Raw genomic sequence first — 17,003 nt, forward strand, 5'->3', positions numbered from 1 at the left:
CATTCAAAGTATGCAGTGGAATGTCTGAGATGAGCTGAAGTTGCTTTTCTGTAAATTGAATATATGCACCACAGTCTGAACTATCTCCCAAGGCTGTTAGGAGATCAATATCATGAAAATCTTTTATCAGCAATTGAAGCAATAGATCTATAAATAAGTATGTCCTCAAATGGGAATATTTTAGGATGAGTGGTCATTTTTAAGGGCTTGGTTTACACATTTATCTGTGGGATCTGTAGCATAAACATCTCCTGAAGCAAATATAGAACATCCTGCCATATAAAGAAGCAGGGAATCAACTTTCAAAACTTTAGGGAAGTCTTTAACAGAACCCCGAAATCATGGAATTTAAGACTTATCTTGTTCCTTCCAATCCTAAAGTAATCTTTTTCAAATTCCTTGTTGTAGAGGAAAGTCAGGAGCCTCTGCTGGAATATCAGTCAAAAAGGCTTGGCTTTCCCGTCTCTGAAGTTAATGGGACTGCTGGGTCAGGGAAGCACAAACTGATATGACGAATGATGACCTCTGTAAGCACCTCCTTCTTCATATACTTCCCTTTTGCCTCCCTATTAGGGCAATAACTTTCTTCATGAAAGACATAGAGTAATCTGCATCCACTAAATTAACTCCTGTAAAATCCACAATGTCACTTAAGGGTAGATGAGTAGAGACTGTGATAGGAAGTTGAGCAGGAAAGGGCACAGGATTAATGGAGCACAACCACTTTTACTGAAAACTGCTTTGCAGACTCTTCAATTGTGGTGTTTAATGCAGTATTATCCAGAAGAATTTGATGGGGGCCTGAGGCTCAACCCTAAGTGCAGGTGAAGGCAATCTGTCATACCTGTGCTTATTTCAAGCCACTGACTCTGGTGAGCAGGAGAAGGGCTATGTCCTATTGATAAATGTCTCCTCTTGATTGAGTGTTTTATAGCACTCCTTAACCATCCTGGATTATTGACTCCAATGGTCAGGTGAACCAGAATAGTGAACACCATGAGCATCTTAAAACAAAAAAGAACGCAAAAAGTACTCACCACTCTTAAGCCTGTTGGTGTCCTAAATAGCATGGTTCTTCTCCATATGGGTGCCCTTTTAGGTTCTCCATTGAGATAGTGCCTGACATTATCTCTAAAGCAGAAATCAGACAATCTCAAATTGTCACATATCACAGGACACTGCCTCAAAACAGAGCACTCTCCTCCTTCTGGCTTCCACATGCTACAGATCACATCAGAAATGGATAGAGAGACATCCTGGAACAACCCAGATGCTCCTTGACTTGGGGGTGGAGACAAAAAAGGCTACCTGGGACAAACAAGGCGGCTCCTACCCATTCAAAGACTTATGCCGTCCCATAGAACTCCATAGAGGAATCATTTGCATAGACGCTTCCTCAATGCCTGTTGGAAATGGGGGTCTCTAGTTGGCAGTGGTATACACCCTGTACAAGTAGAGACCCTTCCTTCTAGTCTGCATATGGGGATTACACCCAGGATAACCTATGCTCACCCACTTCGTAGCTTGGCACGAACAGTCAGACCTATCTCAGAGGCAATGTGTAAAGTATTTGTACATAAAATACATTGTAACACAGTGAAAACACTACAAATGGACACCACACCAGTTTAGAAAAAAAAATATCTTTATCTTACCAAACAAGAAAATAATGACAAAAATCCAAGACACATAACTGAAAATATCACTTTTAAAAGGATTACTGCAAAAATATAGCTCTCGGAAGCTAATATCTCCAACCGGGGCTATTTTGATGTTGTGATAGGTACAAATCCACATTACAGCACCGACCGCAAGGTGCGCAGGGATGGCCATGGAGTCACCCAAGCCCCAAAACAGTACCTTGGGAAAGTATGCAGTCAAAAGACGTAGCACGGCATCGCAGAGGTGAGGCGTTGATGGCCCGAGGTGGCATTGGTTCCTCACTGCCACAGGGGAGGCGAGGGATCGAGTTCTTACAGGGGAGGCAAGTCATTAGTCTGGGCTGTGCAGGGAAGGTGCGGCGGTGTCAGCGGTGAGACGTCGGTTTCATACGACGATGCAGAGTCGATCAGTTTGGGAAGTGACCCACGTTGGTTGTCCACTCCGCGATGGTGTGAGGGAGGTGCTGGCATCGACCGGTGTCAGTGCTGTGCATCGTGGGCTCCAAGAGCATTGCCCTCGGTCCGGGTGCAGACAGTGGCCTTGAAGATGTTGTCAGAGTCGATAGCGGAGATGGCGTCGGCAGGTGTTGGGGCTTTGGTGTCCTCGCAGTTGGTGTTGCACTCATTCAGCAAATGGTGACCACAGCGTAGGTGTAGGTAGCTGCATTGGAGACCGCGTTATGAATCCTTTTCTTTAGGTTTTCAGCCCAGCAAACACCTCCAGTGGACCAGAACTGGAATTAGCACCACATGGCAGGTCAGAACTCCCAGCATGCTGCAGGTAAACTCTATGTGCCCCTGGTGTCCCTGAAACTTCTAAACAGGAGGCAAGCTCTACTTCAAGCCCTTGGAAAATGTTCTTAAGCAAGATACCAAAGCAAGGTAAAAGTTCAGTCCTTTCCACTGCCCACAGACAGAAGCAGCAACTGCAGGCCAACACAGCAAATCAACACACGGCAAAGGGGCAGTACTCCTCCTATTAGCTCTTCAGCTCTACTTCTCGGTAGAGTCCTCCTAGTCCAGAAGTGTTCCAAAGTTCTGGGTTCAGATCCCCACTACTTATACTATTTTCAGCCTTTGAAGTATGTAGGCTTCAAAGAAAGTCTCTCTTGATTAGTAAAACCAGTTCTGTCCTCCCTGGTCCAGCCACACTACAGGGGTGGAGACAGCATTGTGAAAGGCAGACACATCCCTATTCAGGTGCAGGTGACAGCTTATTTCACCATTCTATTTCAGAAACGCCCATCAGCCTGGTGATGGGCCATCTGTATATGCAGGGCATACCTCAGCTCCCTTTTGTGTGACTGTCTAGAGTGAATGCAAAAAACTGCCCCAGTTGATCTAAACCAGACATTGATTCCACAGGAAGGAAGAGGCACAAAATGGTAAAGCAAGAAAATGCAGACTTTCTAATATTGGCAGTTTCAACCACATAATTTAAAAACCACCTTCAAATATGTATTTGTAAATCCTGAGCTCATGGAGCCCAAACTCCAAATCTCTAGCTGTTCCCAATTGAAAGTTACACTTGAATGTAGTAAAGGGTAAGGTTAGGGCCTGGCAAGTGGGTGCACTTGCCAGGTTGATATGGCAGTTTAAACTGCACTTACAGACATTGCAATGGCAGGCCTTGGACATGTTTACAGGGCTACTCATGTGGGTGGCATGACCAGTGCGACAGGCCCACTAGTAGCATGTGATTTACATGCCCTGGGCACACACCTTGTGCACTTTACTAGGGAATTACCAGTAAATCAAATATGCCAATTTTGGATAAACCAATCACCAATACAATTTAGACAGAGAGCATATGTGCTTTAGAACTGATTAGCAGTGGTAAAGTGACCTGAGTCCTAAAGGAAACAAAAACAGGGCAGAAAAATAGAAGGCAAAAGGCAAAAAGGTTGAGGATAAACCTGAAAAAAGGGCTTGATCCAACAATGTCCTCCAAGGCTGGATGATGAATACTGAACACCAGAATCCTCTTAAGTAAGGGGAAGAAAAGAAAATATGGTAATTCCACAGGAGGTGTTCCAGGGAGCGTGTTTATGGCGTGAAACCCCCATATAAATACATTTTTAGCTTCATTGTTTGGTCAGGAGGCCCTGAGTAGGGTCTGCCATGTCTGTGTTGTTTTATTTAGTTTTTCTGATTTTAGAATAAGTTTTAACTTGTTCATTTTTTAAAGCAGGAACTTAAAAATACACAGTGACCAGTTTACGAAAGAAAAGCAGTGAATCTGCACCCATATAAGTACTCCTTGAATGGATGTAAATGTACTACGTTTTGGCATTCACAAACATTGGCAGGGGTAGGCTTAGAAAGCTGCACCAGCCTCAGGTTTCCATGCATGCTATTTGAAATCAAACACCCAAAAGATAATTGGAAGAATGCTTGCAAATAGTCTAACCACTGACAATCACTTGGCGCAGCATTACAACCCATTGGTTTTTGCTCACTGTGCCACTAAGACTGAGGGCCTGAATGATGGTTCGGCAGATGGAGTAAAGACAGACAGGGTGGCAAAGGACTTTACATCAGCCACACTGCCTTTACTGTGCCAGCCAATTTTAGAGATCTCTGCCAGCCCCCCCGGGCACCTTTGTACATGGCAGGAAACACCATCATCGTGGTTCTGGCAAAGTAGGAAATGTTTGACGGACAGCTTTGTCAACCATAACGGCCAGCCATCAAACGTATTCCAAATTTTTATTTTTAAAAATCAAATTTCCAAAGCAGGAGTTTGTTTTTGAAAAATAAAACCTGTTGACTCCCATACCATGGGAAAAAGAAGCCATCTAACCATCCAATATAAGTAGGACAGATAGGCAGATGGCTCGCGTCCGATGGCTCTTATTCCATCATGCAGTCAAAGGAAGTTTTACATTGACAGAGTAAATTTCACTCTGTCTGCAAATAATTTGCAGGCCTCCAAACTCAAAATTGGGGGGTGGGGAGGGGTCGCCCTTGAGTTTATTGTGCAGGGTACTCCATCACTGTTGCGACAGAGTACCCTGTCTGCCAAACTCTAAGTCAGCCCCAAAGGCTCGCCTAATGCAAATCAGTCTTGACCCTGCTCCTCATGGGAACTGTCTATCCCAAATTCACCAGATGGCCCACTGCTTTCGTAGTTGGGAAATTCAATATTCACACCCCCTAATCTCACTGACTGAGCTACACCCCATAGTAAGACTTTAATGTATTATACATGGATAGGAGCCGCAGCACCAGGCACTGGTCCTTTCCAAAAGAGAGGAAACAAAGCAAGAGTTACAGGGGAGGCGTAGCTCTCTTGTACCTCCTTCTGTGGGAGGAGTTTAGAAAGAAAAGAAAAGGAAGATAGGGCCTTTGGATGTCCTGTCCTTAAGAGGGAGATGGTTTACATCCCGGAGATAAGGACTGTGTGGTGAAATAGGGACCAGGCGTTAATGTAGCTTCATTCTCTCTGTAAGAAAAAGTGGTGTAGAAAGGGTTTGCGGCCCTAATGCAACAATTTAAACTAGTCTCTAGACTCTGCTTGGGTACAAAAAGACAACCATAACATGGGTGCAGTGGTCCACCACACCACCAGGCATCTGTGCTACTGCACCTGCTGCACTACTTAGAGCTACGCATGCTCTTAAAACACTCTCTCCAAAATACCGGCAATCCAAGACTGCAGCAACACTGTGGTCAGATGAGAAACCCTTGCCTTGGAGAGTGGGACACTTATGGCGCTCAAAAGGCTTTTCTAAGTTTAAGCTTCTCCTTAGACATCTCTACTGACTTTACACCTCACTGGGCTTAACGAGTTACCTGGTTATCTTTTTCTTGCAGATGTTGCAGACGTTGTTCCGATCTTCACGTGTGAGGAGGCCTTGATAACCATCACGGTCCCTAAGTGCTTGTTGGAGAAGCTCCGGTACAACCCTGCGGCCATGCACGTCAGAAACACCACTCTTGATTGCATGAACAGTTACACCCAGGTCCTGAACGGAACGCGCTTCCACTCCGAACAGATCCTGCCAACCACCGGATTCTGCGGGAATGAAGTTGTGGTGAGTAACTGTGTTACCTATAGTCACCAATCACAAAAGCCCTCTATTGACTGTCTTCGCAGGTGCTCTTGTGGGCCTGTGGCTTGCTCTGCATTCACGATGACTGGTTCATGTTTTAGACTGTAGGATGGGGTGCATTTACCACTACAGGTGCATATTGAAAACTGTAGGGGTGATGTGTATTTATTACCAGAAGTCACACTCTTAGTCACGGGTAGATGCACTGGGGGGCACGCTCCCAGGCAATAATTGCCGCATAAACGGGGTAGCAGGGCTAGACTTAAGGGTGTGGTTCCTCCACCAGAATATCTATTGTGCATCCATGGTTCAATTTTATAGAACACAACACATTTTTTACGTATTTCGTTTAATTCTACCTTTACAACTTTTTATTTCAATCAGTAGGAAAGAGTTCCTTTTAACCACAGCTTTTCCATACACGTTTTCTAACAGCCATTGATAATAATTACATATTTCTTGAAAAGTGCTAAACACACTGTCTCATCCTCCAGCCATTGCACTTGTGACTGTTAATGTCCCTGTGTCATGTCCTGGTGCTGTGTCGAAGCATTAATACCTTAGCATCAGAATCTAAGTGTCTTAGTGTCAGTGTCCCTGCGTCATGTCATTGTCCCTGCATCAAAGATAGGGTTGGTCAGGGCTTTAAGTGAGCAGGGTCTCACCGGTGCTGAGCACCGGCAGTTTTTTGAAGGGGGCCTCGAAACGGGTCTCTATCGGGATCTGTTTCGTGCCCTGGCACAGGCGGTCCGTTTTTTCCTGAACTGCAGTGACAGCAGGTGCATCAATGTGAGCAAGCTCACACTTCTCACAAGTGGGGAAGTTACAGCATGACGTCACACCAGGTGAGTTTGTAGGGGAAGGGAAATTCTTTAGAGAGTCATTTTCTCTCTGGATTTCCCTTCTCTTTTTGAAACTCAAGAGCAGCAACATCGTCGTGGTGTCACCAGGTGTGAGAAGTTGGCCTGGTATATGATGTTCACTAGTTAAAGTGACCACCTTGTACCATGCCAAGCACCCCTTATGGTGTGGTTGTAAGTCAACCTTTTTGGACCAGCTGCCCTAGTGGTAGCGTAGGCTAAGCAGTCTTTCAGGCTAAACTCGTTTAGGCATGTGAAGCAAGCTGTTTTACCATATGTAACCCCCTTTTATACCAATGAAAGGACACCACACAGATATATATTCAAAATATATATGTATTTATTACTCAAAGTATCCCCTAGACTCTTTATGAGCACAGGAGCACAAATCGTTAAACAAGAAAGTATTACAATATACAGAAGTTGCACTTTATATGGATAGGCCCTGGTGGCCGCTCAAACCATATACTAAAATAGTGGTATAAGTACCACGAACGGGAAAGGGAAAAGGCCTAGGGCCTCTAGAATCGCTGGGCCTACAAGGAGCTAACTTCAGTTAGTGACCAGGAGGTCCACGGGTCGCGTGTGCAGTGAGGAAAGTTACACGCGGGCTCCCATAGGTTTTCAATGGGTGCGTAAATGTTCAAAAGTTACTGCTAGAAGGGTCTTCTGGATGGACTACGAACTTAAGACTCAAAACCTAGACTTTAGAGATGTTACTCTACACTTGTGCACCGGAGTGCCAGCTTTACCTCACCCACAGGAAGCGGGTGCATAGGTCTCGAAGTGCGTCGGGTTTCGTCTATCTGTTCAATGGAGCCTGATGACAAAGATGCTGCAGGCGGTCGGTCCAGAAGAGATGCGGTGGATCCAAGGATGGATCGGAGTTGTAGAAGACCTGAAAGCAGAGGGGACAGTGTTCACAGTCACTAGCCAGTGACCAGCGTGGCACCAGGTAGGTACCAGGCGATGTCGGGTGCAAACAGGTGAAGAGGTGTAGCTTGTCTCTGCAGCCACGTGGTCCCTGAAGGTTGACGACGTCCAGGAGTCGGTTCACAAGCTGACCCACGCAGGCTCTCGCTGTCGGCGGTGTTGGCGACCCAAAAGAAGCAAACAAGCATTGGCAAAAGCAGGAGTTGCAGGAATCAAAGAAAGCTGTTAACTCTGACCAGCAAGGTCAGAGGGGCTGCTCCTTTGGAGGGAAGCAGGGGCCAGTCTGAGGCAACCAGACCAGCATCATAGTTTTCAAATAGGTTCGCCAAAATGGCCACTAGCCAACGGGCCAGGAGCCGGGCAGGCGCGTTGAGTCGCAAAGTGCAGAGGGGCCCCACGCAGATCGTGGAGATGCTGGAGGGCTCACCTTTGGTGCAGATGCTGCTCCGAAGTTGGGCTTCTCAGGACCTAAAGCACAACTCGAAGGGAGCCTCTGTTGTCGCACTTGCAGCTTGTCGAGTGTCTTCCAAGATGGCTGGCTCCACGTGTCTCGGTGCCTCCACGGGTTCCTTCTTTGCAGGGACTGTGGATCGGGCTGTGAGAGGTCTGGAGGTCTAGTTCTTGTTGGTCTCTGGGCTTGGGCTCCGGTGGGAGGCGGCGGCAAAGCAGACATCGAGTTGCTGGATGGTGCTTGCGTTAGCAAGATGGTCACTCCCTGAACATAGGGGAGATTTCCTTCAGTCTTCTGTGCAGCAGAACGTCGAAGTCCCCGTCTTCTTCTTAGTTTCAAGTTGATTCCAGGATGTCTGAAGTCTTAGGACACAGCTCCTACCTTTAAGCGGATTCTAGGGGCTGGACTACCTGCTAGGTCCCTCCCTAAGGGTGGGACCAGGAAGGGGGGTGGTTACACCCCCAATCCTTTGTCCAGCTCGCCCCAGGTCTGGGGCTGGTGTGCCCCAAGACCGGTTTGAACTGGCATATGCACCGAGGCTCCTTGTGAGCCTCAGGCATGTCTGATTCTATTCAAGCCCTACCTGACCAATACACAAAATCCTGTCTGGGGTGGTGCACGCACCTCCCCTGGCAGGAAACCCTTTGTCCACGTCTCCCAAGCTGGAAGGACTCCCAGCAGCAGGAGGGCAGACTTGTGTCGATGGTGGCAGCGTCCATTTTGTGGAGCTGAGGCTATGTCTGATTTTACCCGGGTTTCAGGTGCTGTACATGTCGTGTCCCTCTAGAAGGGTGGAATGCTAACCCCGTCGCCAGAACTGGTGAGGGGTTAGTATTCCAATTCGTATGACACCTTACTCGACATGTTTTGATAAAGCCAAACCAAAGATAGCATTTAACCGCGAGGTTCATAATGCACTTAAGAGTATATGGTATGGCGATATCTGGAAACAGTAGAAGGAAGCTGTTCCGACCACTGCAGACAGGCTCAGCTCATGCCAGAGCACCATCTCACATGGAACCAAGCACTCTGCCTTCAGGATTGTTAAGGCCTGCCATAGGAGTGACTTATAGGTTAACATGTGTCCCATTTAAGGTTAGGTATAGGTATACTACACCTAAGTAAGAGGTGGTTACACCAACTTACCCCAGCTGAGTGATCAGCCAGTTGTGTCGAATTGCTAGGCCAGGCCAGGGGTGGCACAATACATGCTTCAGCCCCTGGTAGGCCTTAGATACACCAATGCCCTGGGTACCTAGTGTACACTGGTACAGGGGCTCACAGGGTGATCCAATTCCAATTGGTTATGCACCTAGAGTGCATAGTGTCAATTTAGTAGAGAGAACAGCAGGCTGGGGGTCTGATTGGCAGGCCCACAGCCTCAATATGTCAAAAACCAGTGAAGCAAAAAGCAAAAATTTGGGGTGACCATAGGATAGCAGACCCTACTCTCCTACACAACCCCCCCCCCCCAAACGCAGGGACATTAAACTAGCCTTGACCAGTCTCATCTTCATGTCCTAAGTGGAAGTACCTGGAGAGACCATCTGCATTCCCATGGTCTGTACCTGGCCGGTGCTCCACTGTAAAGTCCATCCCCTGTAGGGAAATGGACCACCTAAGCAGTTTGGGGTTTTCACCCTTCATCTGATTTAGCCACAAGAGGGGCTTATGGTCGGTCTGAATCTTGAAGTGAGTGCCAAACAAGTATGGCCTCAGCTTCTTCAGGGCCCACACCACAGCAAAGCCCCCCTCTCTCAATAGCTGACCAATTCTTCTCTCTGGGGGTCAACCTTCTGCTAATAAAAGCAATGGTTTGGTCTTGACCATCTACATTAAGTTGTGACAGCACAGCTCCCACACCCAACTCAGAAGCATCTGTTTGGACAATAAACTCTTTGGAGTAGTCAGGACTTTTCAGGATAGGTGCAGAGCACATGGCCTTCTTCAGGTCATCAAATGCCTTTTGACAGCTTACTGTCCACTGAACCTTTTTGGGCATCTTTTTGGATGTCAGATCATTAAGAGGAGTCACAATGGACCCATAGTTCTTAACAAACTTCCTGTAGTACCCAGTCAAGCCCAAGAAAGCTCGAACTTGAGTCTGGGTGGTTGGAGGGGACCAGTCCTTGATGGATTGTATCTTACTCTCCAGTGGTTGAACTTGGCCTCCACCTACAAGGTGGCCCAAGTACACAACCTTACTCTGCCCTATCTGGCACTTAGTAGCCTTGATAGTGAGGCCTGCCTTTTGCAGAGCCTCAAGTACCTTCCTCAGGTGGATCAGGTGATCCTCCCAGGTGGAGCTAAAGACAGCAATGTCATCAAGATATGCTGCACAAAAGTCATCCAACCCAGTAAGGACTTGATTCACCAACCTTTGGAAGGTGGCAGGTGCATTCTTCAGACCAAAGGGCATTACCAAAAATTGGTAATGTCCTCCTGGGGTTGAAAATGCTGTTTTGGCCTTAGACTCCTCAGCTAACCTGATTTGCCAATAGCCAGCTGTCAAATCAAATGTGCTCAAAAACTTAGCAGAAGCCAGTTTATCTATGAGCTCATCTGCCCTTGGAATAGGATGTGCATCTGTCCTAGTGGCAGCATTGAGTCCTCTGTAATCCACACAGAACCTCATCTCTCTCTTGCCATCTTTGGTGTGAGGTTTGGGGACCAGAACCACTGGGCTAGCCCAGGGGCTCTCTGAGGGCTCAATGACACCCAGATCCAGCATTTTATGTACCTCAGCCTTTATACAGTCCCTGACATGGTCAGGTTGTCTGTAAAGTTTGTTCTTTACAGGGAGACAGTCACCGGTGTCCACCACATGGGTAAACCAATCAGTTTGACTTGGTATCAGTGAGAACATATGCTGAAATGATTGTAGAACTTGTCTACATTCAATCTGCTGATGCTCAGTGAGGTTGCCTCCAAGGGTCACTCCTTCAACTGAACCATCTTCAGGGTTCTGAGACAACAGGTCTGGGAGAGGGTCACTCTCTTCCTCCTGTCCCTCATCTGTAGCCATGAGCAAGCCCATGTCTGCCCTGTCAACATATGCTTTTAACCTGTTAACATGGAGTACCCTGTGGGGACTCCTGGGAGTGCCTAGGTCCACCAAGTAGGTAACCTCTCCCTTCTTTTCCAGGATTGTATGGGGCCCAGACCATTTGTCTTGGAGTGCTGCTGGGGCCACTGGCTCCAACACCCATACCTTCTGTCCTGGCTGAAACTCAACCAAGACAGCCTTTTGGTCATGCCAAGCTTTCTGTAAGGCCTGGCTTGCCTCAAGGTTTTTGGATGCCTTCTCCATGTACTCAGCCATCCTGGAGCGGAGACCAAGTACATAGTCCACTATGTCTTGTTTAGGCTTTTTGAGAGGTAACTCCCAGCCTTCCCTCACTAAACACAGTGGGCCTCTTACAGGGTGCCCAAACAACAATTCAAAGTGGCTGTAGCCAACTCCTTTTTGTGGGACCTCTCTGTAAGCAAACAGAAGGCAGGGTAGAAGGATGTCCCATCTTCGCCTGAGCTTTTCAGGTAATCCTTTGATCATACCCTTTAGGGTCTTGTTGAATCTCTCAACAAGCCCATTGCATTGTGGGTGATAAGGGGTGGTGAACTTGTAGTTGACACCACATTCCTTCCACATAGCTGTCAAGTATCCTGACATGAAGTTGGTACCTCTGTCAGAAACCACCTCCTTAGGAAACCCCACTCTGGAGAATACTCCCAGTAGGGCCCTGGCCACAACAGGAGCTGTTGTGGCCCTAAGGGGAATTGCCTCTGGATACCTGGTGGCATGATCCACTACCACCAGTATAAATCTGTGCCCAGATGCAGTGGGGGGATCCATGGGACCCACTATATCTATCCCCACTCTTTCAAAGGGGACCCCCACCACAGGTAGTGGTATTAGGGGGGCCTTTGTTGTGCCACCTGATTTGCCACTGGATTGGCAGGTCACACAGGAGCGACAAAACTCCTTGGTATCTTCATTCATGTGAGGCCAGTGAAAGTGAGGGACAAGCCTGTCCCAAGTCTTGTTCTGGCCTAAGTGTCCTGCTAGAGGAATATCATGGGCCAAGGTAAGAAGGAAGCCCCTAAATTCCAGAGGTATAACCAACCTCCTGGTTGCACCAGGTTTTGGGTCTCTAGCCTCTGAATAAAGGAGCCCATCATCCCAATACACTTTATGGGTACCTTGAGCATTCCCAGCAGCCTCAGCAGCAGCCAGCTGTCTGAGGGGTTCAAGAGATGGACAGGATAACTGAGCCTGCCCCAAGTCAGCCCTGGAAGGTCCCCCTGTCCCCAGAAACTCAACCTGGTCAGGTTCAAGCTCTTCAGGAACAGTTTCTTCAGGGTTCTCAAGATCATCTTCCTGGGAAGGCTGATCATCACTTGGAGGCAGGGGGGAAGGCACAGCCTTAACCCTCCTGTTCTTCTTCTTGGTAGGTGCTTGGTCCATTGTTCCAGGATCCAAGACCTGAGGTTCAGTAAGGCACTTTTTGGCCTGTGACCTGGTCACAGCAAGGACATGTGGTGATATACCTAACATCTCTGCATGTGTCCTGTACTCCACTTCTGACCATAGAGAACTCTCTAGGTCATTGCCCAACACACATTCTACTGGGAGGTCTGCACTAACCACAACCCTTTTGAGACCAGTTACCCCTCCCCATGAGAAGTTAACAATAGCCACACTATGAGAGGTAGTGGTATTGCTGGCATTGGTCACCAGGTAATTCTCACCCGGTATGTACTGTCCAGGGTCCACAAAGCCTGGTGTCACCATAGTGACACTGGCACATGTGTCCCTGTAGGCTTGAGCCACTTTTGTATTTATCAAATGAGTCTGTCTGTACTTGCCCAGATTAATGGGGCTCACAGTCAGGGACAAATCCATGTCCCCATCACAGATCAAGACTGCCTGTGTAAGGGTTCTGTCTAAGTCAGAATCTCCTTCAGTTCCCATAGTGATTCCCACTACACCCTTTGTCTGGGGACCAACACTGCTAACAGTACTACTGGGAGCAGGTGCCTTAGGGGCAACAGTGTTGGGGGCTCCACCCTTCTTACAATCACTAGTCCAGTGAGTTGTATTCTTGCAAGATTTGCACCAGGGTTTCTTTGGACCTTCTTTCTTCTTCCCTTTAGATTGTTGGGACCCACCCTCATTAGTATTAGTTTGGGGCCCTGTTGAAGACTTCTGGTCTTGGATTTCTGATCACCCTTTTGGTCTGTTTTCTTCTGATCACCCCCTTGGCCCTGGTTCTGGTTCTTTTGCTTAACCCTGGTTCTGACCCATTTGTCTGCCTTCTTTCCCAATTCTTGGGGAGAGGTCAGATCTGAGTCAACCAAGTGTTGATGCAGTTGCTGGTTTTGACAGTTATTTAAAATCTGTTCTCTCATCATCAAATTGTACAATCCTGTATAATCAGACACCTTACTTCCCAGCAACCAACGCTCCAAAGCCTTAGTGGCACATTCAATATATTCAGACCAGTCCTGAGTCTGTGTCTTCTGGGTATCCCTGAACATTAACCTGTACTGTTCAGTGGTTAAGCCTAACCCATCAACCAGGACACTATTCAGGGCTCTGTAGTTTCTGACATCCTCCTCTCTAACAGTGAGGAGTCTATCTCTGCCTCTACCTTCAAAGGAGAGCCATAAGATTGCTGCCCACTGGTCCTCAGGAACCTGCTGTACTTTGCAGGCTCTCTCAAGAGCAGTCATCCACTTGTGGATATCATCCCCACTGTTGTAGGGGGGCACAACCTTGGACAGGTTCCTATTATCAAAGACCCTATCTTTGTCCCTAGGGACAATGCTGCCACCAGTGGGTATAGACCCACTCTCTCTAGGTTGCCTAGCCTTGCTCAGTTTCTCTTCCATCAGGGCTACTTCTAGCTCCTGCTTCCTGATCCTCAGCTGGGCTTCCTGCATTCTGGCCTCATGCTCCCTCCTCTGAGGGCTGGTCATCCTTCTTCTGGAGTGACCTTGAGAGCCTCTAGAGGCATGAGAAGCATTAGAGTCACCTGAATGATTCCTCTGTCTCCCAAACCCCTGGTTAAGTCCACTAGGGAAATTCAATGGGGGGAGCCCATTGTCAGTCCCAAATAGCCTTAAGTTAGCTGAGCCATGTATAACACTTGGCACTGGGCTATTTCTCCCATCAGAACAACTACTACCATCAGACTCATCCCCTTTGTCATCCTTGTCCCTATGCTGATCCTCATCATCTGTAGTCTGATTCTCAACTAAGGGGCGACTATTTGGAAGGGGTGCTTCAGTAGCATCTTCAGAAGGAGGGCCTCCTGTTCCTGTCCCTAAGGGGCCTAACTGGGAGGCTTTCTTGAGAGCTCTCTGATCTTCATCAGCTTGTAAGAGTTCTCTGAGTTCAGCAGAGGTAGGGTTCCTGGGCTGTTTAAGGCCCCTGATATTTGCCAACTGCCTGAGCTCATTCTGGTTTAGGGTAGCAAAGACGGATGGTGCCCTCTGGGGGTCACTCTCGACAGAGATGGGTACATTGGACCCCTATGCCCCAGCCATTGCTCTTAAGTGTGGGTGGATGTGTTGCAACTACCTACACTTGGGTTTTCCTACTAAACCTATCTAGTAGTTGTAGTCAGGGTGTGCTACTCCCTTTGCTCTACAACAACTAAGTTTAGTAGAACTTAAGTATATAACTAATCTTGTTTTATATGTACCTAAAGGTACCTGTATGATCTTTCAATTAGTAACAACGAGATTACAGAGGTAAAACAACAGCAAGCTCAAATCCCAACCGCTGCTCACCAATGTGAGAAGTTGGCCTGGTATATGATGTTCACTAGTTAAAGTGACGACCTTGTACCATGCCAAGCACCCCTTATGGTGTGGTTGTAAGTCAACCTTTTCGGACCAGCTGCCCTAGTGGTAGCGTAGGCTAAGCAGTCTTTCAGGCTAAACTCGTTTAGGCATGTGAAGCAAGCTGTTTTACCATATGTAACCCCCTTTTATACCAATGAAAGGACACCACACAGATATATATTCAAAATATATATGTATTTATTACTCAAAGTATCCCCTAGACTCTTTATGAGCACAGGAGCACAAATCGTTAAACAAGAAAGTATTACAATATACAGAAGTTGCACTTTATATGGATAGGCCCTGGTGGCCGCTCAAACCATATACTAAAATAGTGATATAAGTACCACGAACAGGAAAGGGAAAAGGCCTAGGGCCTCTAGAATCGCTGGGCCTACAAGGAGCTAACTTCAGTTAGTGACCAGGAGGTCCACGGGTCGCGTGTGCAGTGAGGAAAGTTACACGCGGGCTCCCATAGGTTTTCAATGGGTGCGTAAATGTTCAAAAGTTACTGCTAGAAGGGTCTTCTGGATGGACTACGAACTTAAGACTCAAAACCTAGACTTTAGAGATGTTACTCTACACTTGTGCACCGGAGTGCCAGCTTTACCTCACCCACAGGAAGCGGGTGCATAGGTCTCGAAGTGCGTCGGGTTTCGTCTATCTGTTCAATGGAGCCTGATGACAAAGATGCTGCAGGCGGTCGGTCCAGAAGAGATGCGGTGGATCCAAGGATGGATCAGAGTTGTAGAAGACCTGAAAGCAGAGGGGACAGTGTTCACAGTCACTAGCCAGTGACCAGCGTGGCACCAGGTAGGTACCAGGCGATGTCGGGTGCAAACAGGTGAAGAGGTGTAGCTTGTCTCTGCAGCCACGTGGTCCCTGAAGGTTGACGACGTCCAGGAGTCGGTTCACAAGCTGTCCCACGCAGGCTCTCGCTGTTGGCGGTGTCGGCGACCCAAAAGAAGCAAACAAGCCTTGGCAAAAGCAGGAGTTGCAGGAATCGAAGAAAGCTGTTAACTCTGACCAGCAAGGTCAGAGGGGCTGCTTCTTTGGAGGGAAGCAGGGGCCAGTCTGAGGCAACCAGACCAGCATCGTAGTTTTCAAATAGGTTTGCCAAAATGGCCACTAGCCAACGGGCCAGGAGCCGGGCAGGCGCGTTGAGTCTCAAAGTGCAGAGGGGCCCCACGCAGATCGTGGAGATGCTGGAGGGCTCATCTTTGGTGCAGATGCTGCTCGGATGTTGGGCTTCTCAGGACCCAAAGCACAACTCGGAGGGAGCCTCTGTTGTCGCGCTTGCAGCTTGTCGAGTGTCTTCCAAGATGGCTGGCTCCACGTGTCTCGGTGCCTCCATGGGTTCCTTCTTTGCAGGGACTGTGGATCGGGCTGTGAGAGGTCTGGAGGTCTAGCTCTTGTTGGTCTCTGGGCTTGGGCTCCGGTGGGAGGCGGCGGCAAAGCAGACATCGAGTTGCTGGATGGTGCTTGCGTTAGCAAGATGGTCACTCCCTGAACATAGGGGAGATTTCCTTCAGTCTTCTGTGCAGCAGAACGTCGAAGTCCCCGTCTTCTTCTTAGTTTCAAGTTGATTCCAGGATGTCTGAAGTCTTAGGACACAGCTCCTACCTTTAAGCGGATTCTAGGGGCCGGACTACCTGTTAGGTCCCTCCCTAAGGGTGGGACCAGGAAGGGGGGTGGTTACACCCCGAATCCTTTGTCCAGCTCGCCCCAGGTCTGGGGCTGGTGTGCTCCAAGACCGGTTTGAACTGGCATATGCACCGAGGCTCCTTGTGAGCCTCAGGCATGTCTGATTCTATTCAAGCCCTACCTGACCAATACACAAAATCTTGTCTGGGGTGGTGCACGCACCTCCCCTGGCAGGAAACCCTTTGTCCACATCTCCCAAGCTGGAATGACTCCCAGCAGCAGGAGGGCAGACTTGTGTCGGTGGTGGCAGCGTCCATTTTGTGGAGCTGAGGCTATGTCTGATTTTACCCGGGTTTCAGGTGCTGTACATGTCGTGTCCCTCTAGAAGGGTGGAATGCTAACCCCGTCGCCAGAACTGGCGAGGGGTTAGTATTCCAATTCGTATGACACCTTACTCGACATGTTTTGATAAAGCCAAACCAAAGATAGCATTTAACCGCGAGGTTCATAATGCACTTAAGAGTATATGGTATGGCGATATCTGGAAACG

At 48.1% G+C, this 17,003-nt stretch overlaps 1 protein-coding gene across 1 annotated transcript in view; it reads left to right on the top strand.

Annotated features, from left to right (window-relative positions):
• Positions 1 to 17,003, top strand: part of LOC146857279 (uromodulin-like) — a 139,637-nt gene that overhangs the window by 73,815 nt on the left and 48,819 nt on the right. Inside the window, exon 5 of the mRNA XM_085647027.1 lies at positions 5,478 to 5,698. Within this exon, the coding sequence (XP_085503153.1) occupies positions 5,478 to 5,698 (221 nt within the window). The remainder of the gene's footprint in view (positions 1 to 5,477; positions 5,699 to 17,003) is intronic.

This window comes from Triturus cristatus, chromosome 3_2 (genome assembly GCF_964204655.1).
Source record: "Triturus cristatus chromosome 3_2, aTriCri1.1, whole genome shotgun sequence".
NCBI classification, from domain to species: Eukaryota; Metazoa; Chordata; class Amphibia; order Caudata; family Salamandridae; genus Triturus; species Triturus cristatus.